Source organism: Dermacentor silvarum, chromosome 4 (genome assembly GCF_013339745.2).
Source record: "Dermacentor silvarum isolate Dsil-2018 chromosome 4, BIME_Dsil_1.4, whole genome shotgun sequence".
Classification (NCBI taxonomy): Eukaryota; Metazoa; Arthropoda; class Arachnida; order Ixodida; family Ixodidae; genus Dermacentor; species Dermacentor silvarum.
This window is the reverse complement of record NC_051157.2, coordinates 19,714,055-19,731,258: the sequence shown is the minus strand read 5'-3', so window position 1 is coordinate 19,731,258 and position 17,204 is coordinate 19,714,055. Positions and strand designations below refer to the sequence as shown.

The following is a 17,204-nucleotide window of genomic DNA, read 5'->3' as shown; positions in this document are numbered from 1 at the left end:
GTGCTAGACGCTTCAACACCCCAACAGCGCCATATAGGGTATAGTGTGGGTATAGTAGTATACTGCGCCCGGATCTGGTCAGTGAACTCACTTCAGAAGCGTCATGTTACCGGTAAAGGCGTGCAGAGAGCAACGAGCCGAGCCGGTCTTATGAGTGAGTTACGTGCGGTATGCTGAAGGTACGACGTGCATACAATAACGACATGCCAGTGCGAAAGTGTCTAACACGAGTTTTATCATCCTTCAATAATTTCGCACAGGAACCGGGACAGAAACATGGGAGGTATAGTTAAGGGAAGGCGGGGCGCGTGACTTGCATTTAGCTGCATGTTATTCGGCGCTGAACACGGCTGCGTTCTCCTGCCATGCAGCTGCTGGCAGACTTCGAAACGACGGTACGCAAGAGAATGCTCCCGAGGAACATCTCTTGACTCGGCCCGAACTGAACTGCTGGACGCCCCCAAAAAGGCGCAGGCGTCGAAGCTCCGTGTTGTAAGCTGGATCAAGTGTTCGGATAATGAAGGGAAATAAATTAAGACACTTAAGCTTCGCATTGAAGAGTGGAAGGCGATAGCGTTATCGGGCCCCGTTCGCATGGCATTTTTCTTTATGAGTAGGCTTCACAGCAACACACAATGTGGGAAAGTCAGCTTACAAAGACTAAGCTTACACCAATCTCCTTAAAGTTGGCTTCACCTTTAAACACAAATGCATTGTTGGGAAGACATTTCCCAGGGGCAATATAAGCCGTCATATCAAAATATGAAGGCCCTAGAACATTTTTTATTATTTTATTAATTGTTTGCTGTTGCCCCGAGGCACGCGCGTGTCCAAAACGAATTATTAGGCTAAGTCCCAGTTTGACCTTGGCTGAGCTTGAAGGTCAGATTTACGGAACCAGGCGTTCTCTGGGTTTGTACCTGGAGTAGCAGAGCTATCGCTCTAAAACATGAGGGAGAATTGAGCAACAAGTTGTCTCGAGGAAGGCATGCTGGCACATGCAGTAGTGCAGCGTCCACGCGCTTACCTCCGTCGCTGCGAGACCCCGGGGCAGCCTGAGGGAGCCGACCCGGCTGAGGTTGGCGAAGGCACGCGACCGCAGCAGCTCGAGAGGGTTTCCCTCGAGCGAGATGCTGCCGATGTCGCTGCTTCCGGCGAACGCGAACGGCTCCACGCGAGCGATGCGGTTGAAGCCCAGCTGCAGCATTCGCACCCGGCTCAGGCCGGACAGCGACTGCGAAACGAATACGACGGCGAAAGAAGCCCGTTGCAAGCACGGCTGGATGAAGTCAGACGACGGAGAGCGATTTCCCGTGCGGTCCAAACTAAAGTAAAGCCATTCAAAGCGCAGTCTCTCGCGGCGCTGCTGTATGTTTTGGATGCCCAAACGCAATAAATAAATAAATAAATAAATAAATAAATAAATAAATAAATAAATAAATAAATAAATAAATAAATAAATAAATAAATAAATAAATAAAACATTGTTAGGTTATAGACTGGTGTGGTCGGAGCCTTGTTAGGAAACATGCCAACGCACACGCACAACACAGTGCAAATATTCAGCCTACCTTGCTATCGCAAGTAAAGTGTGCCGTTTTTTACACATCACGGAGGGGCACACAAGAGGCTTCATACAAGAGGCTTAACGAAACGGGGCAAGCACAAAGTATAACTTGTGATCGCAAGTAAAAACAAGACTAATCGGTAGTTATGCGTACAGGGATGCTTACACGTGTAGGATGCCCCCCCCCCCCCCCCCCTAATCATACACACAGACACACACATAACAGGTCAAACCATCCTTATGGACAAAAAAAAAAAGAGAAAAAAAATAAAAGAAACGAACAAGAACAATTTGGTTCGCTTTTTATTGCACTGGCGACGTTTCTTAATGCTTCTGGGCTTGAGACAAATTCTTACCCAAGATAAGCAAGCGTTGATAGAGGACAACATTCGCCTTTGCCGCCACTTGGGCTATTAGCTATGTTATTCACTTTCATGTCGTTCCTATCATTTCGAATTAATGAGGCTGAGAGGGCAAAATCCCCGGGGTTCTTTTCTGCAGCATGCGTTTGTGCTTTAGCTATATAATACAGAATTACTATGACGCAGTAGCTTGCTTTTCTCCTTCACTCTTGTAAAGTGCAATTACTCAGCTTGGATTTGGTTTCAGACGCTGTAGTTTCGAAGCAGTTCATAATATTATATTTAAAAATTAATAGTGAGGCATTCCTTTGTTTTTCTGATTAATGTCGCATGTGTATTAGACAATAAGTAATGCGTCCAGCGCGATTATAATTGCACAATTGCAAACTTTCATAATGGTAGAATAAGTTTATGGGCGCAATGCTAGTGAATAAACTTAGAGAACCGACTCATATTGCAAAACACGAAAAAGAAAAGCTTCAATGTCATGCATGGAACGCTGGGGTGACGTATAGAGAATGCACCTTTCGGTTATTTTGTGCTAGAGTAGAAAACTCTACGTCTCTGACAGCGACTACGGTAAGCTGGACATCAAGTAACGTTAGTATACTGGAAGCCGGTGTTTGAGAATAATGGGGGGCGTCCAACCACGGCCAACCTCGCAGTTTCTCAAACGTCTGACACTGACAGATGCATTTTTCATTTTTTCTATTTCAAATTTCGCTTTGATCCGCTTTCGCGTAAAAAAAAAAAAGACAACGGTCAAGTGTATTTCGTCAAGCAAAAGAATAAAGGCAACCTGAAACGAAAATTTGGACGGGTCCTCCGCGGCGACTGCGCTCAGCCGCGTGTGACGCCTGCGGTCACCTGCCAGTAGAAGCGTGCTCTCGCAATATGAAAGATCGGCTGCTTGTCTACTTCGAGCTGGCGGTCGCTGTGGCGGCGAACGAATACAAAACAAAGACATTTCGCGATCATGCCGTTTCACCGGTTCGTCGCACCAGTTCGTAGGTTCGTCCCACTAAATATCAGCATATGAAACACGCTTTAGACAGAAGAAAAAGCAATGCAGGCGACACCTTTCTGGCACGCCGAAAACGACGCGATGCTATAGTGCTCAGACCATGGACTATGTTCTCCGCAAACCTGGGAGTCTTTAATGCTCAGTTTGGCACTCGATATTCAATACACTCCACTTGTATATTAATATCGTCTAGACAAAACCCTACTATTTGCACCCTAATTTCTGCAGCTTTCTTTAATTAAAATGAAAATGAAAGAAATACTTAGTTGCCCGGTATAATGATGACGGCTACCAATTTTTACGTAATTGTAATAATAATGATAACAAATATTCTAAAGTAAGAAATAACGTCAGAGCTTCGAAGAACAGAACAAAAGAAGTCCACATATAGTCCTAGACACACTAGAACATACAAAAGGAAAGGGCAGGCTGCACTACACACAATACGGCGTCCCGACACATACGCGTATACAATGAATTCCGAGCATATACACGAGGCCGCGATGCTGTCCAAAGTGAGCTGGCGTATATAGACGAGAAAAGAGAAATACAGAGATCATATAAAGACAGACAGAGACGCAAAAGTCAAAACCAGCGCCCTTATAAGAATGCTGGTGTGTCTCACGGCTAACACCCTCGCCCTTAAGGCTATAAAATAATTTACTGTACGCGAGAGCCAGCTTAAACAGCCGCACCTGCGACGAGAGAAGCCGAACTCGAAAAGCGTGCATTAATTCGGAACACCTCGTGTGTACCGAAAAGTTCGATAGCAAAAGTTTAGTTCATGCAGTTTTCGTGCTGGTCTGTTGCGACTATCATCATGTTGACCTGCCAGAAAATGTCGCAAAAAAAATCGTTTTTCGCCATCAATGGCTCGATCTACACCCCTTAAGTGCGAGGGTGTGTTGGACATGAGACAAATGTGCAACCCTATAGGTGCAAACATTTTTAGTGCGTGTACCTGCTGCGAGAGCACTGTGAGCGGGTTGTTCTGCAGACTGAGCTCGTCGAGTCCGGCGAGCCCGCGGAAAGTGAACGGCGCCAGCGCCTGTATGCGGTTGTTGTCCAGGATGAGCTTGCGCAGCCGCACCAGGCCGCGGAAGCTGTCGGTGGCCAGCCGCTCGAGCTGGTTGCTGGTCAGCAGGAGCGCCACCGCCGCACGGGGCACGGGCGCTGGCAGCTCCCGGTAGCCGGCCTCTTGGCACAGCACCTGGACCATCACGCCGCCCCCAGCGCCGTGCGGCATTTCAACGCACGTGACATTTACAGGAGCGCGACGAGAGAGTCGGTCTGGTGAGCTGAAATAAGCCTATCTGGCTCACATAATGTGCTAAGCGAGCGCTGGTTAGCGCTAGGCCAAGTTTTCTTCGTAGGACTGTGCCATTATGCTTAGCTGGATGGCACCTTTTCCTTTCATCAAATATAACGAGACACAATTGGGACAGCGCTGCGATGTCCAATAATAATGTTTGACCTAATCTCTATTCGAATGCTGATAACCCCTCGTAAGTCGTTGCCCAACAGAACCGCGAGGAAGCGCATACCTGAAGTTCGAGGCAGTTGCAGCGCTGGGGACAAGCTTCAGCTGACCATAGATGAGGCAGGCAACAAGCAGCAGCAGCGGCGGCGGCCATAACATCAGCTTCGCCCGAAAGCACCTCAGCATGACGGTGAAGCCGTCGAGGCGCCTGGGGCCAGTGCTGGACAGAGCCGCAGTATCGCTGTTCGCCGATCAACGTACACAAACAAACAAAGGCATCGAGTTTGTAGACCGTTCAAGCTTTTCCTTAGTACATGACGCCCGATGATTTTACCGATCCACGAATTGCACACGTGCGTCATACCAGGAACTTTTCGAAGGAACAATGTACTGCAGAAAAGAACGAAAGAATTGGCACCTTGAACGGAAGTGTGCGGCCCTGCCTGTTAGAAATATATATAAAAATAATAAAATAAAAGAAACAAATTTTAAACAGCGCGAAGAAACAGCTGGCTCGCGGATTATAAAGGTTGCGGCAATTAAGCAACCATTCCCTACGGCCGCCCGCCATGGTGGCGTAGAGGCGTTGGCGTTGGGCTGCTAAGCCCAAGGGTGCGGGATCAAATCCCGGCAGCGGCGGCCGCATTTCGATGGGGGCGAAATGCAAAAACGCCCGTGTACCGTGTATTGGGTGCACGTTAAAGAACCCAAGGTGGTCCAAACTAATCCGGAGTCCCCCAGTACGGCATGCCTCATAATCGTATGGTGGTTCTGGCACGTAAAACCCCATAATTTTTTCATCACTAACACCCGGCTAAACTGTCAGAAAAAGGAAAAAGAAACGACCCGCTCGGCAAGGTTGTCAGTTCACATGAATACCAGACATCGGCAGCGTGCACGTGCGATAGTGGCCACAAGAACGACGGCATCTCAAAGTACCTTATAGGCAAAAGAGAAAGGAAAGATGGAGCAGGAAACGGTCGATGGCCTGCGAGTTTGTTGCACAGTCGTGTCCCGCACCAGCGCGGATGAGGCCAATAGAGGACCGGCAGAGCAGCCGCTGGCTGGCAACGGGCGCACGCCACCGCCTCGAGACGCGATCGGCATGTGAACTGCCTGCCGCCGTCGCAGGCACCACCACCGTGCCAGGGCCTCTCGCGCGCCAGGTTTCAGCGCGGGACGGTCATAAGCGCCTCTTTCCTTCCGCAGCAGGCGTCACGTGCGTACAATGCGGCGCCCAAATAGCGATGCGCAGCCACCCGTCGCGGTTGCTGCCTGCCCAGTTTGTTCGAACGAGCGGACGTGATTCAGGCGCTCTCACCATAGCTCGATCGTCGAGGAATGCACGCGGGCGTCCTGCACGCCGCTAAGCCTACAATAGCGAAACCTCTGCTTAAATCTACAGATAGGCCGAAGACACACAGATGTGTCCGTGGCCTATCTGAAGTGCCAGAACTCTCCATGTCTTTCTGGAAGGCATAAACGGCTCTGCACTAAAACCGTACACTTTTGCTGAAGCTGGTGCCGCTTGCAACTACGGAAAGCCTTAGGAACAATGGCGCGAAAAGGCACGGGCAAAAAGACCCCCCCCCCCCCCCCCCCCCCCTTCGACAGAAAAAAAAAAAAAAAAAAACGGCGCCAACTTATAACTCTGTAGTTCTGGCGCATTCTTGAGTATACATGCGCGTCAGGCTCGTGACTTCACTAATATGTCTCAGAAGAAAATTCACGCAGAATCTCCTTTGGGAGTTGCATTTCGCCACTTGCTCATCTCCACGCAGCGCGGTGTCATTATCAATCTTATCAAAGATCCGACCAGCATAAACACTTGTCAAGCTTTATCGGCTGTTATCCACCTTAACGGACTACATCCGGCCCTTATCAACCCTTATCGGTCGTTATCAACCTGCCAAAGCGGATGTCCAGCGAAGCTGTTGCAAAACCACAACTACAATTGTTAAGGGGGATATGCAAATGCTTTATTGATGGTTCGGATGCTTGTTTTGAGCTCGTTATTTAATGAAACGTGTGCTATTCTGTGTGTTGTATGGGTGATTTCAATGAATGCATGCACTGTTCGCTCCACTTTGCTAAGAGCTTGAAGCCTCAGCCTTACCGGGGTATGAGCCATTGCATTCGTCTTACGTGATGAACGAACAGGTTTCTCGTTCGGTAGGCAAAGAAATGCTTACACATTTAAAAAGAAAATACCACGTTCTCATCTGACAGAAGCCGATGCAGCTCTCAGTAGTCGGCTTCTTGGCAGAGTACCTGGGCCATCACCACGTCAGTGCTGCATGGCAGTTGACACACACGTCGCCTCCTTCCTTTATATGACGTAGTATTAGTATCTTCCACGTCGCAACGTATGCTTGAATTTAGCACACTTATAAGACGGTATTTTTTTAAAAATTCCAATATGTTTGTGTCTGTATGTCCGTGCCTTTTCACGCCATTGTTTCTAAAGCCATTGCCGAGCCAACTGACCCACACTAAACTGGTTGTGATACAGAAAATCGCTCGTGCGCGTCAGCTGGCGACGGTGCAGCGGCCAGTCATGATAGCTCAAGGTGTGATTACCAAGGTACAGAACACTCACGAAATGCTTCTATCGAACTATACGCTTGGCGTTTTCAGTTTATGATCCATGGATCTTCTAATCAAGTCCACAACAGGACCAGAACCTCGTCCAGAGGTTTCAAGATGTCTATGCCCAGATGCGCCAACTGAACACAGACCGGCAAATTTCCCGCAACCCCTATTAGCGGTATTTTTATCCCCAGCTTCTTGCAACGTTGCACGGAACGTTTGAGCGAGACAGAGCGCGGATACGTAGCACACTAGCGGCGTTCCTTCCTGCTTTGTTAACCAACCACGCAGCCCAGAACGGACGCAAGCGTCGTGCCGACCATCTTCTCGAATGGTTTCTTCGTCTTGCGCAAGCACTCGAGTCTGAAGAAGAAGCCGGGTCCAATTGCTTTCGTATGCTGCTTACGGGCACGTAACGGAACCGGAGAACCACAGAGGCAAGTATGCGCGTCGTTCGTTATGCAAACGCTTTCTGTGTACACGAGCCAAGTGTCTTTTTTTTTTTTTGCAGGAAAGCCCGCCGCTTGCTAAAACTTGCAATTAGGGAAATGAGGGAGGCCCGCATGCTTTTTGCTTATTAAACATCAAGGCCCAGTGATGGCGTTCTTAAGCGCTGGTATCATTATTGATATGCCGCAGTGTGTCTCGCATTAGTTTTACCTTTTAAATTCAATTACACCTTCTCAATCATAAGCAATACCTTTCTTATTATCCTGGCAATCTTAAATATGTCATATATTTCTTGATATAAGTGTATTTGCGTTTCTGTGATACCCCTGTTATGTTATGGTGCGCTCTTTTGGTGGCGTATGCATATTATTCTTATTTCGGTATATTTCTGGAAGTCGAACATTTTTTTTTTCAGGCCTGGTCGTCTTCTTAAGGCAATAAAACGACCCTTTAAAACGCGCTTACTTTTTTTTTCTACTCCGCGAACGAGTTCATCAAAGCACCTTTTATTTCACATAGTATGCTCTTATTACCTGTACATTATATGGTTTAGCGCCATGGGTTAAAAGTGATAAAAGCCGGAAAGAAGCACACTGCCTTTATTCTCGTATGTCTGACTTAATCCGAAAATCAGTAAGGACAACAAGGGATAGATTGATATATAGATAGACCGATAGATAGAGAGATAGAGATAGATAGATAGATAGATAGATAGATAGATAGATAGATAACCATTAATTATGACTAGTTAGTACGAACAATAAGTAAATCATTCAAAAGATGATGGCGCTTATTCCGTTACGAGAAGGTTGCTATAAGTAGAACAATTTCTAAAGTAAGGAGTTCTGACGGCTGAATGAAAACTCGTGAATGCTGATTTTAAATGTTCGTTATTTAACGTACAGTAGAATAATTCTGGGCCCATCCATTGCAGGGGTTGAGTTATAATTCCTTGGCAGCACTCCTTGCCTCATATTTGGGCATGCTCACTTCGTGTTCACAATGTATGACGGTTGCATTAGCTTCACGACGGCACATTGTCAACATACTTGTATTTGCAGTGTGGTACAAGTTTGTAAGAACGCGCATGTTAATAAAAAAATGTCGCAGTTTCGCCCGAAAGGCGAAGCGTAAATTGCGATAGCAAATTAGTAGAGAGCTATACGGAGTAAGGATAGTAGTTTTAGCAGCTGTATAAACTTGGACATGCAGCAGCACCAGCAACGCGCAGAACTGTTATCGACGCCGTCGGCGTTTTGCCCGCGTTCGCAACGCGCGCGCCGTTGGTGACTGTTGCCGGTGCCTCTGGGGGCGGCTCGGAGGTTTTCGACGAGATCAAAACGGGGCACTCGTCGAGCAGCGTCGGAAGTCTTTACCACCTTCTCGCGTCACAACGTTTTTATTGGTGCTGCAGCTAAACGTCGCCTCCCCTCCCTCCCTCCCGTCCCCCCACGACCTTTCGCACGACGGAAGAAGTCGCCATTGCTCTCCGCCGTGCGTTCGCTCCCCGTGAAAGCACGCGTCGCTCGCGCGCTTTCACTCGCACATACAACATACGGCGCGCGGCGACAATTTCATCGCCGTTGGACTCTGTAGGGAACCTCACGGCGACGGCGACGCCGACGGCAGAAATCCGCTTTGAGTGTCCATATAATTACTATCGCAATAAAAGAAAACAGAAGTCATAGCCTGATATAATGTCTAGATGTATTATAGATACTGCAGAAAGAAATTGATTAGAGCATAGACACGTACACAAATAATAACCTCGAGAAAAATAGACTAAGTTTTCATGTGAATAAGAAGGCGGGCAACAAAAACAAACAAAAAAGGGTTAAGATACGCGAAGTCATCTCACTCACAAGATAAAACTGACGCTATAAGATATATGACAAGGTCGCCTTACCTTGACAAATAAGGAAGGCATTTGCTTACTCTAAAGCTACATTCAAGCTCTCATTTTATCTCTAGTTCTGCAAGCTATATAACTTCTTGAACCGTGTAACATTATTTAGCAACCAGTCCTTTATGGGCTCAATACACAAAGAAAGATGGCGTAGTTAGAAATGTTCGTGTGGACTGAGCACTGGGTGAGCTTGGGTGAAGTACCATTGGGTGAAGCATTACAGTATACTACGAAAACGTGCATGGCGTCTTTCATTACCAGCATCTTCTGTCTCTCTCTCTCTCTCTCTCTTTCCTGTTTATTTTCCTTTTCTTCTCACGGTGACGTTATTGTTGTTGATTTTAAGATAGCTAGTTTATCCGTAAACTATATTTTCCTGGTCTCATCACAAAATAAACAACAAGACAGTGTTCGTCATATTTTATCCGATGGCGCACCGTGGCCGCGCGAGTAAGTCAGTTAAAGCGACACGTGCCGTGGATTGCATACACCATACATTGATGCACGGCGCTACGTATACAAAAGTAAGCAAATAGACAAATGAACCCAGCAACCGGATGCCGTATATTGTGCTCCGGTGCATGTGACGTGCAGGAAAGACCATGCGTTCTTTTGATGGTGCGCAGATGGCCCTTTCTCGTCGCACGTACAGGCAATATGCCGGCTAACCAACATCGCAACGTACTTCTTCTTATGACTCGCGTTTTATATACTACACAGACCCTCGAGCTGCTGACACTCTATGGCAAGTCAAGTCCGGCAGTTGGTTCTTTGTGCGCGTCTACCGACACGTGGTTCGCCTCGCATTCCTGACTGTCGGAAGGCAGGGGACCTGTTTCCTTTCAGTGCCTCGTTATGCACCCTTTTTGTGACCAAACTCTTTCTCGCGGAAGCTTTAGAGATGCCGTTGGCCAATCAGTGGCGGGACAGAGAAAAACTCGAGAAAATGCATAACTGTTTGAAGTCAGGCTTCGCATGCATCACACGGGAACCACCACGGATGTTTTAACAAATTTAATAAACGCCTCTTTATAGGCCTAAACAAGGTGGAAGTTCACAGGAATATTGAGAGTTCAAGTGATCAACAGTGTTTTAATCAACGCTAGAGCCGATGTTTCGTCAGGACTTCGTCAGGTCCTGACGAAGATAAGCCCCTCTGTCAAAATGCTGGCTCAAGCGACATTCCTTGTTCGAGCACTGTTGGTCTTTTAACGCATACGTTTTTGGTTTTAAGAACTATTTCATTTATTGTTTAGTGTCGTGGGTAATCGGGTGCACCAGGAATAGTATACATTTCCAATTCTGTGGATCACTTCTGCTAAAAGGAAGCTTTAGCTCGAGGCCAACTCCGATTCCACTATAATTAAGTACATGTAAAACGTAAAAATACTTTTGATGAGATAACCGCTCGACCGATTTGAATGAAATTTGTTGAATTTGATAGAGAAAGTTAGGTTTCAGTAACTCCAGAAAGCAGAATATTTATTTAGAAAATTGAAATTTTTTACAAAGATTGTCGGAAATCGCTAAGTAAAGAAACACACAAGCATGAATTCTCGCCCTGGAGAATGGCCTGTATCTTTTCTATCTCAGATATAGGTATTTGTGACTGGACAGCGTATCGCGGTCAGTCGCGATCTGCTTTGATGTTCGAACAGCTTTGCGAGTTCCAACCCCGATGAGCAAACGCCAAGAGTCATAAATTACAGAGCGCAGCACCATTTCGGACAGAACTAGAACAGAGAAGCGGCAACGCAAGCTGAACGCGGAGAAGAGAATAAATAATGCGGGGTAATGTGAACAGGTGCCGCCTCATACGGGAAATCGTTTAACTAGTGAAATGAAAAGCGCCCCCTGCAGTTTCATCCTGAAACGTGCAGATTGCTGCTCTGAGTATCACGTGGATGGCTGGTTACATCATCATCATCATCATCATCATCATCATCATCATCATCATCATCATCATCATCATCATCATCATCATCATCATCATCATCATCATCATCAGCCTATATTTATGTCCACTGCAAGCTCTCCCTGCGATCGCCAATTATCCCTGTCTTGCGCTTCCCTTCTCTTGGCACCAATTATGTAACTCTAATAGTCCATCGGTTATCTGCCCTACGCATTACATGGCCTGCCCAACTCCATTTTCTTTCTCGTAATGTCAATTAGAATATTAATTATCCTCGTTTGCTCTCTGATCCACACCGCTATTCCTGTCACGCGCTGGCAAAACTCTCCTCTCCATCGTAGATAGATAGATAGATAAATAACTTTATTAAAGACCTAGGGAGGAGAGCCGGGTTTTACCCCGACCCCCCTGCGGGCCGCTCCCACGTTGGGACAGGCAGGGAGTACCTGGCCGCGGCATCGTGGGCCCCTTGGATTGCCCGAAGCTGACGGTGACGATCCGTGCTTTTGATGGCGGAATAAAAGGCTTCTCTTGAGTTCATTTTTGCCTTGAGTTCCTTGGGTATGTGAGGGCAGTCCCACATCATGTGTTCAAATGTGCACACACACCCACAGTCCGGGCAGTCAGGAGATATATCCATATATACCGAAACGCTAGCTGGACAGGGGTAAACCCCTGTCTGTAGCAGTCTGAGCGTAATTTCTTGTCCCCTGGTGAGATGCGAATGGGGTGGAGGAAAGACCCTACGACCCAAGCGATAATGTGGTGACTTCGTTGAATGTCGCTAGAATGTCCCGCGACCCTCGATCAGCCGCATCCCCATCCAGAGGCTTGGCTCCGGGCGGGGCGGAGCGGTCCAACGACTTAGGGCCGTGAAGCCCCGCGCGGAAGGCAAGTCCTCGCGCCCGGGCGTGGGCCAATTCGTTGGAGTTGGTGATGCCGCCGATCGTGGAGCCCATATGGGCCGGGAACCAAATAATCTCGTGTGGAGTGACGTTCCTATCTCTGAGAATCCTAGCAACAAGCGGGGAGACCCTCCCAGAAGCAAAGGCTCTAACCGCCGAACGTGAATCCGAATAGATATGATAACGGGTGGAGTCCAAAAGTCCTAGTGCGATGGATACTTGCTCAGCGATTGCCGGGGAAGCTGCCTCGACAGAGCATGCCGACATTAATGTACCTCGCTCAGAGACCGCCACGGCCACATAACGATTCCTATCTGTGCGCGCTGCGTCCGTGAAGGTCGACGATCCCGAGTTTAATTGTACTTGCTCCAAGATTTTCTTGGCTCTAGCCCTACGCCTTGCGATGTTAAATTGAGGGTGCATATTCCTAGGAATAGGTTTAACCACGAGCACCTGTCCAATGGCGGAGTCAAGAGAGGTCATCCGCTCCTCCTGTAGTATTGTAGGAATTCCGGCACGCGCCAAAATCTCCCGACCCGCCCGGGTGACCGACAGGCGAGAGATCTGCGCAGTACGTTGAGCCTCTATAATTTCATCCAGCGTGTTGTGAATTCCTAATGCTAACAGCCCCTCCGTGCTAGTTCTGATTGGAAGGCCGAGCGCCCTTTTAACCGTTTTACGGATCAGTACATTCAGCTTTTCCCTTTCAGCAGCGAGCCAATTATGTAAAGACGCAACATAATGAACATGGCTCATGAGGAAGGCATGAAAGAGGCGAAGAAGATTGCCCTCCCTCATGCCTCCTCTCCTGTTAGAAACTCTGATAATGAGGCGAAGCGTAGCAGCAGTATGTTGCTCTAATCTACGTAGAGTTTCTGTGTTATGTCCGTTCGCTGAGATGAGCATACCCAATATTCAGATACAGGTAACCTTGGGAATTGTATCCCCACTAGCAGTCAATAATGTGACATCCACCTCCTCCGGGGGGACCCAGTCCTTGGGTCGCCGTCCCTTTCTGGTGGGCTTGTATATTAATAGCTCCGATTTACTACTTGCAAGCTTTAAGGACATACGACTGATGTTCCTTTCGACCGTGTTGACCGCCTCCTGCAATCTGTCCTCAAGGTGGCCTACGGCACCACCGCGCACCCAAACCGTGATGTCATCCGCGTAGAGCGCACTTTCCAATCCCTCGAGTTCGTCCAGTTCCCGAGCAAGGCGAGCCATGCCAATATTGAAAAGAAGCGGGGAGACGACTGCCCCCTGAGGGGTTCCATCGTAGAGCCTCCTTTTCGTTCTCTCAATGTTTACATTTCCGAACAGAGGTCTGGCAGGTGTTTGTGCGGTGGGGTATTAGAGAGTGCTCGGCGGACTGACTTTATTTGAAAAAAAAAAAAAAAAAAAAAAAACGAATGTTCTCTTTACAAAAGCAAGAACAGATTCAAGAGATGTTACAAAAGAATTTCGAATTTTTAATGAACAACCAAGGCAGGCACAACACCACCTTCTTCTTTTTTTGCTTTCTTTCACATTTTTGACACTGAATTAAAAAATAGTAGCAAAGAAAGAAGCAAAAAGGTCGAGGCCAGGCATACGGCCCGTTTTTGCCACGTGTATACTGGATTTTGGAATTTCTTTCCGTTTAGGTCGAAAATATTTTTCGAAAGAGCACACACATAACGAGTCGGCGTTTACGTACAGCCATCTGTACTACCGCTACAGAAGCGCTGGTCACCGGCTGTGTTCTCTTAGGAATTACACAACGAATCAACGAACGCTACCTAAAAATACTCGCTGCAACGTCTATACGCCGTCAAGCGCTCTGTTCCTTTATTGCTTTCTTTGACCTTTTATAACACATTAAAGCGAACAGCTCTCTTTGTCTCTTTCACCAGTTTTCGTACTCGGACTTTCACCGCTAAAGGTATGTCCGCACTAATGGAGCGAATGGGTCTTGGAGCTATTTTTCGCGGCAGGCCGCGCTCGCCGCCGGAAGACTAATGAGGAGCGGCCGATTCATTCACGTGGGCAAACTCTGCAAGAAATACATACCCCCTCTTTCTCATCATCGCTGATCCCAGCCGCAGTGAATCCAGCTCATAGCGAATCACTTGCTTGCCGCGGCGGCAAAGATGCCCGCATGTATGGCCATATGCGTGCAAATGCTGGCGCGTTCTGTCGCCTGCGGCATGCCGCGCGCGCTTTTTCCGCTGGTGTGGACGTACCTTATATGGTCACTTGCTCTCACGCAACCTAATTGCTCGGGGTGATATTCGTCACCTAATGCCAACTACTACATTGCTTTGAGACGCACAGGCTGTCGCGCAAGAGCTTTGTGGCCTCTGAGGGTTTAGATGGCCGTGGTCGGTGGTATACCGCTGTGTCGCGTTTCTTCCGCCGCCTGGGCGGATGGTTCTGGGCCACCTTGGTCGCCCAAATCCGCTGCCGTTTTGTACGTTTTGTCGTGATGCGCCTAAACGTACGCCTCTTCCATGCATGGTAAACACATTTGAATTCCATATACTTGCAAACGTCTTTGTAACTACTTTCCCTGTTTCTGTGGCACTTAGCGGCAGCAGCCTCGGCGGTAGCTTATTCTGAAGGCTTTTCGGTGTGGCGCAACTAGTAAATGGACGCAGAAGAAAAACAATGCAGACATACAGCGCGTTCTTCATCTGCGTATAGGTGAACTAAGTAGCGCCATACACTGAGAAGCCTGGATGATGACGTACGAACAATGTCAAATCTAAGCTATGATAAACCTATCCCGGTTCAGAAATCCTACAGGACACGGACGCCATTGTTTAGCTTTATCTTTGGACATCTTGGCAAATAATAATTTGGATATATCTAGGCAACGCACAGCCGAGAAGGATATAGGTGCGCGTGCGTCGAACCACATTTCACAGTAGACAATAGCGCCGTTTCTGCACGAGAGCAAATTGCCAAGCAGAGCTTTAAAAAAAAAAAAAAAAAAAAAACTTCACCGTTTATTGACTTGTGTCTAACCGCAGAAACTGAAGAACGTGATTTTCTTGCAGTGACATTTCTTTATTGGCTGCGACTTTTTTTTTTCTTTGTTGGCTGTTCACGTACATCTATCAAAAGTGTTTCATTGCCGGAATGCTCTCATATCACCTCATGTTATCGTCCCTTAATCATCGAACTATTTGCTGTTTGTAAAGGAACCGGCGACAGAGTAGTTGTCAACATTTTCAATTTCATCCGAATAAATAAATCAAGCCCTTATTCCGCGATAATAAAAAGGGCGCGTAAGACTTCGCAAGTGTGATAATAAAAACGAAAGGAGAGGAAACATTAACCAAGAAAGAACTGCAAAAGCAGTGTCACTTAAGAGGGAGCTTTTTTCTCGGGCCCATCTTCAATGCGAGCCTATTCAAATACATGTAAAGCGCAGAAATTCTTTTCTGAGAACATCCTCTCGGCCGATGTTAATGGAAACTGTTGCACTTGAGAGAAAAAGTTAAATTGTAGTGACTGTTAAAAGCGAAACAATGATTTTGGGCTTGAATGTTTTTGCAAATATTGCCAAAAATCGCCAAGTTAAAAAGAAAAGAAAAATAGAAGCACGAAGTTTGCAAATCAGTAACTCTGCACCAAGAACAGATATCGCAGTTCTGTCAAGCTGCGTCCGTTAGAACATCGAAAACGAACAAATGTTATATAATAATTTACATCTTACGTGAATTTGTTACAATGTTCACAAGGTTATTGCAAAAGTCCTACTCGCATAGTAGTGGTGTACTTAACAGCCAGGTATAATACATCAATTTTGTCCACTTTATATGTGCTATTAGATGCGATTTACAAAATTGTGATATACATTTACACTGATGAGTTGGAGTAGTATATTTTATAGTCTTGTTTTCTGAAATTTGCGATTTTCAACAAGTCTTACAAAAAAATCGCGGCCTCAATAAATGTTCACTTCCTACAGTCACTAGATTTTAACCTTTTCTTTTAAATGAAACAAATCTAATCAATCTTCGTGCTGTGGTTGCAGAGAAAAACGATTTCTCTTTTTCCAAATATTTAGATAGGAGCCCCCGAGCTAAAGCTTCCTCGTAATGTTGAGACGAACAAGTATGGGAAATTTCGGAAGCTCTCTCTGGGTATCAGCTATACACAAAGGAAGCGACAGTTAAAGCCGAGACAGTGAAAGAAGCGACGCTGTCGCAGCCACTGCTGTTCGATTATCATATCTAGCAACATAATCAAATTATATGCGCACCAAATTTAAAGATTGCGAAAAGATATGTGCGCATTCATAAAGCTAAGTCGGCAGATAAGAGGCCGCAATGAGTTAATACAACTGTGAGAAGCAATGAAAGGCAGGCAGGAAGAGACGTTCAGCTATACATGATGATGATGACAACGATGATGATGATGACAATGATGACGATGATGACGATGACGGATGCCTGCCAAACGTTTCGCGTTTTCACACAGGATGTTTCAACACCAACTAGTCCAATCAGTCACGTTACTCCGTGAAGATTAAACCTTTCTATTGCTCCGCTTCCATATTTTGCGGAGTCCTGCATTACTTTTTTTTTTTTGGCTCGTAAAAATGCCCGTCGATCCAATGCTCAACACGCCCTGTACAATTTAGCAACAAGAAACTGAGTGAAGGATTTGTGATCATTTACCATATTTCAGAGTCGACTACGAAGAAATTTGGCTTATGTTAAGAATTCAGAGTGTCTCTCAAAGCCAACGCTGAGTACGCACAACACAAATACCGACGAAAGACGCATGATTAGGTTGAACAAGTAAGCCAAGAAGTCTAGACTATTTGATTTAGGAATGAAAATAGGAGGACCCAGACGCTGCTATGAGTTCCGTGAGCATTTTCCACCATGCCTAAGGTATATATATATATATATATATATATATATATATATATATATATTCGACTCAAACTCGGGTAAACGCACCTTTAACTATGTCCGGGACTTTCTCTTAGATCGACGAGCGTTCCTTGT

General features: G+C 46.6%; 1 protein-coding gene across 1 annotated transcript in view; it reads right to left on the bottom strand.

The window, feature by feature from the left end:
• LOC119448051 (slit homolog 3 protein) overlaps nucleotides 1-17,204 on the bottom strand; it is a 62,196-nt gene that overhangs the window by 6,705 nt on the left and 38,287 nt on the right. The window contains exons 3-5 of the mRNA XM_037711547.2: nucleotides 4,498-4,653; nucleotides 3,915-4,163; nucleotides 1,028-1,234 (exon numbers count right to left, since the gene is read on the bottom strand). Coding sequence (XP_037567475.1) covers nucleotides 1,028-1,234; nucleotides 3,915-4,163; nucleotides 4,498-4,587 — 546 coding nt within the window. The 5' untranslated portion in view covers nucleotides 4,588-4,653. The remainder of the gene's footprint in view (nucleotides 1-1,027; nucleotides 1,235-3,914; nucleotides 4,164-4,497; nucleotides 4,654-17,204) is intronic.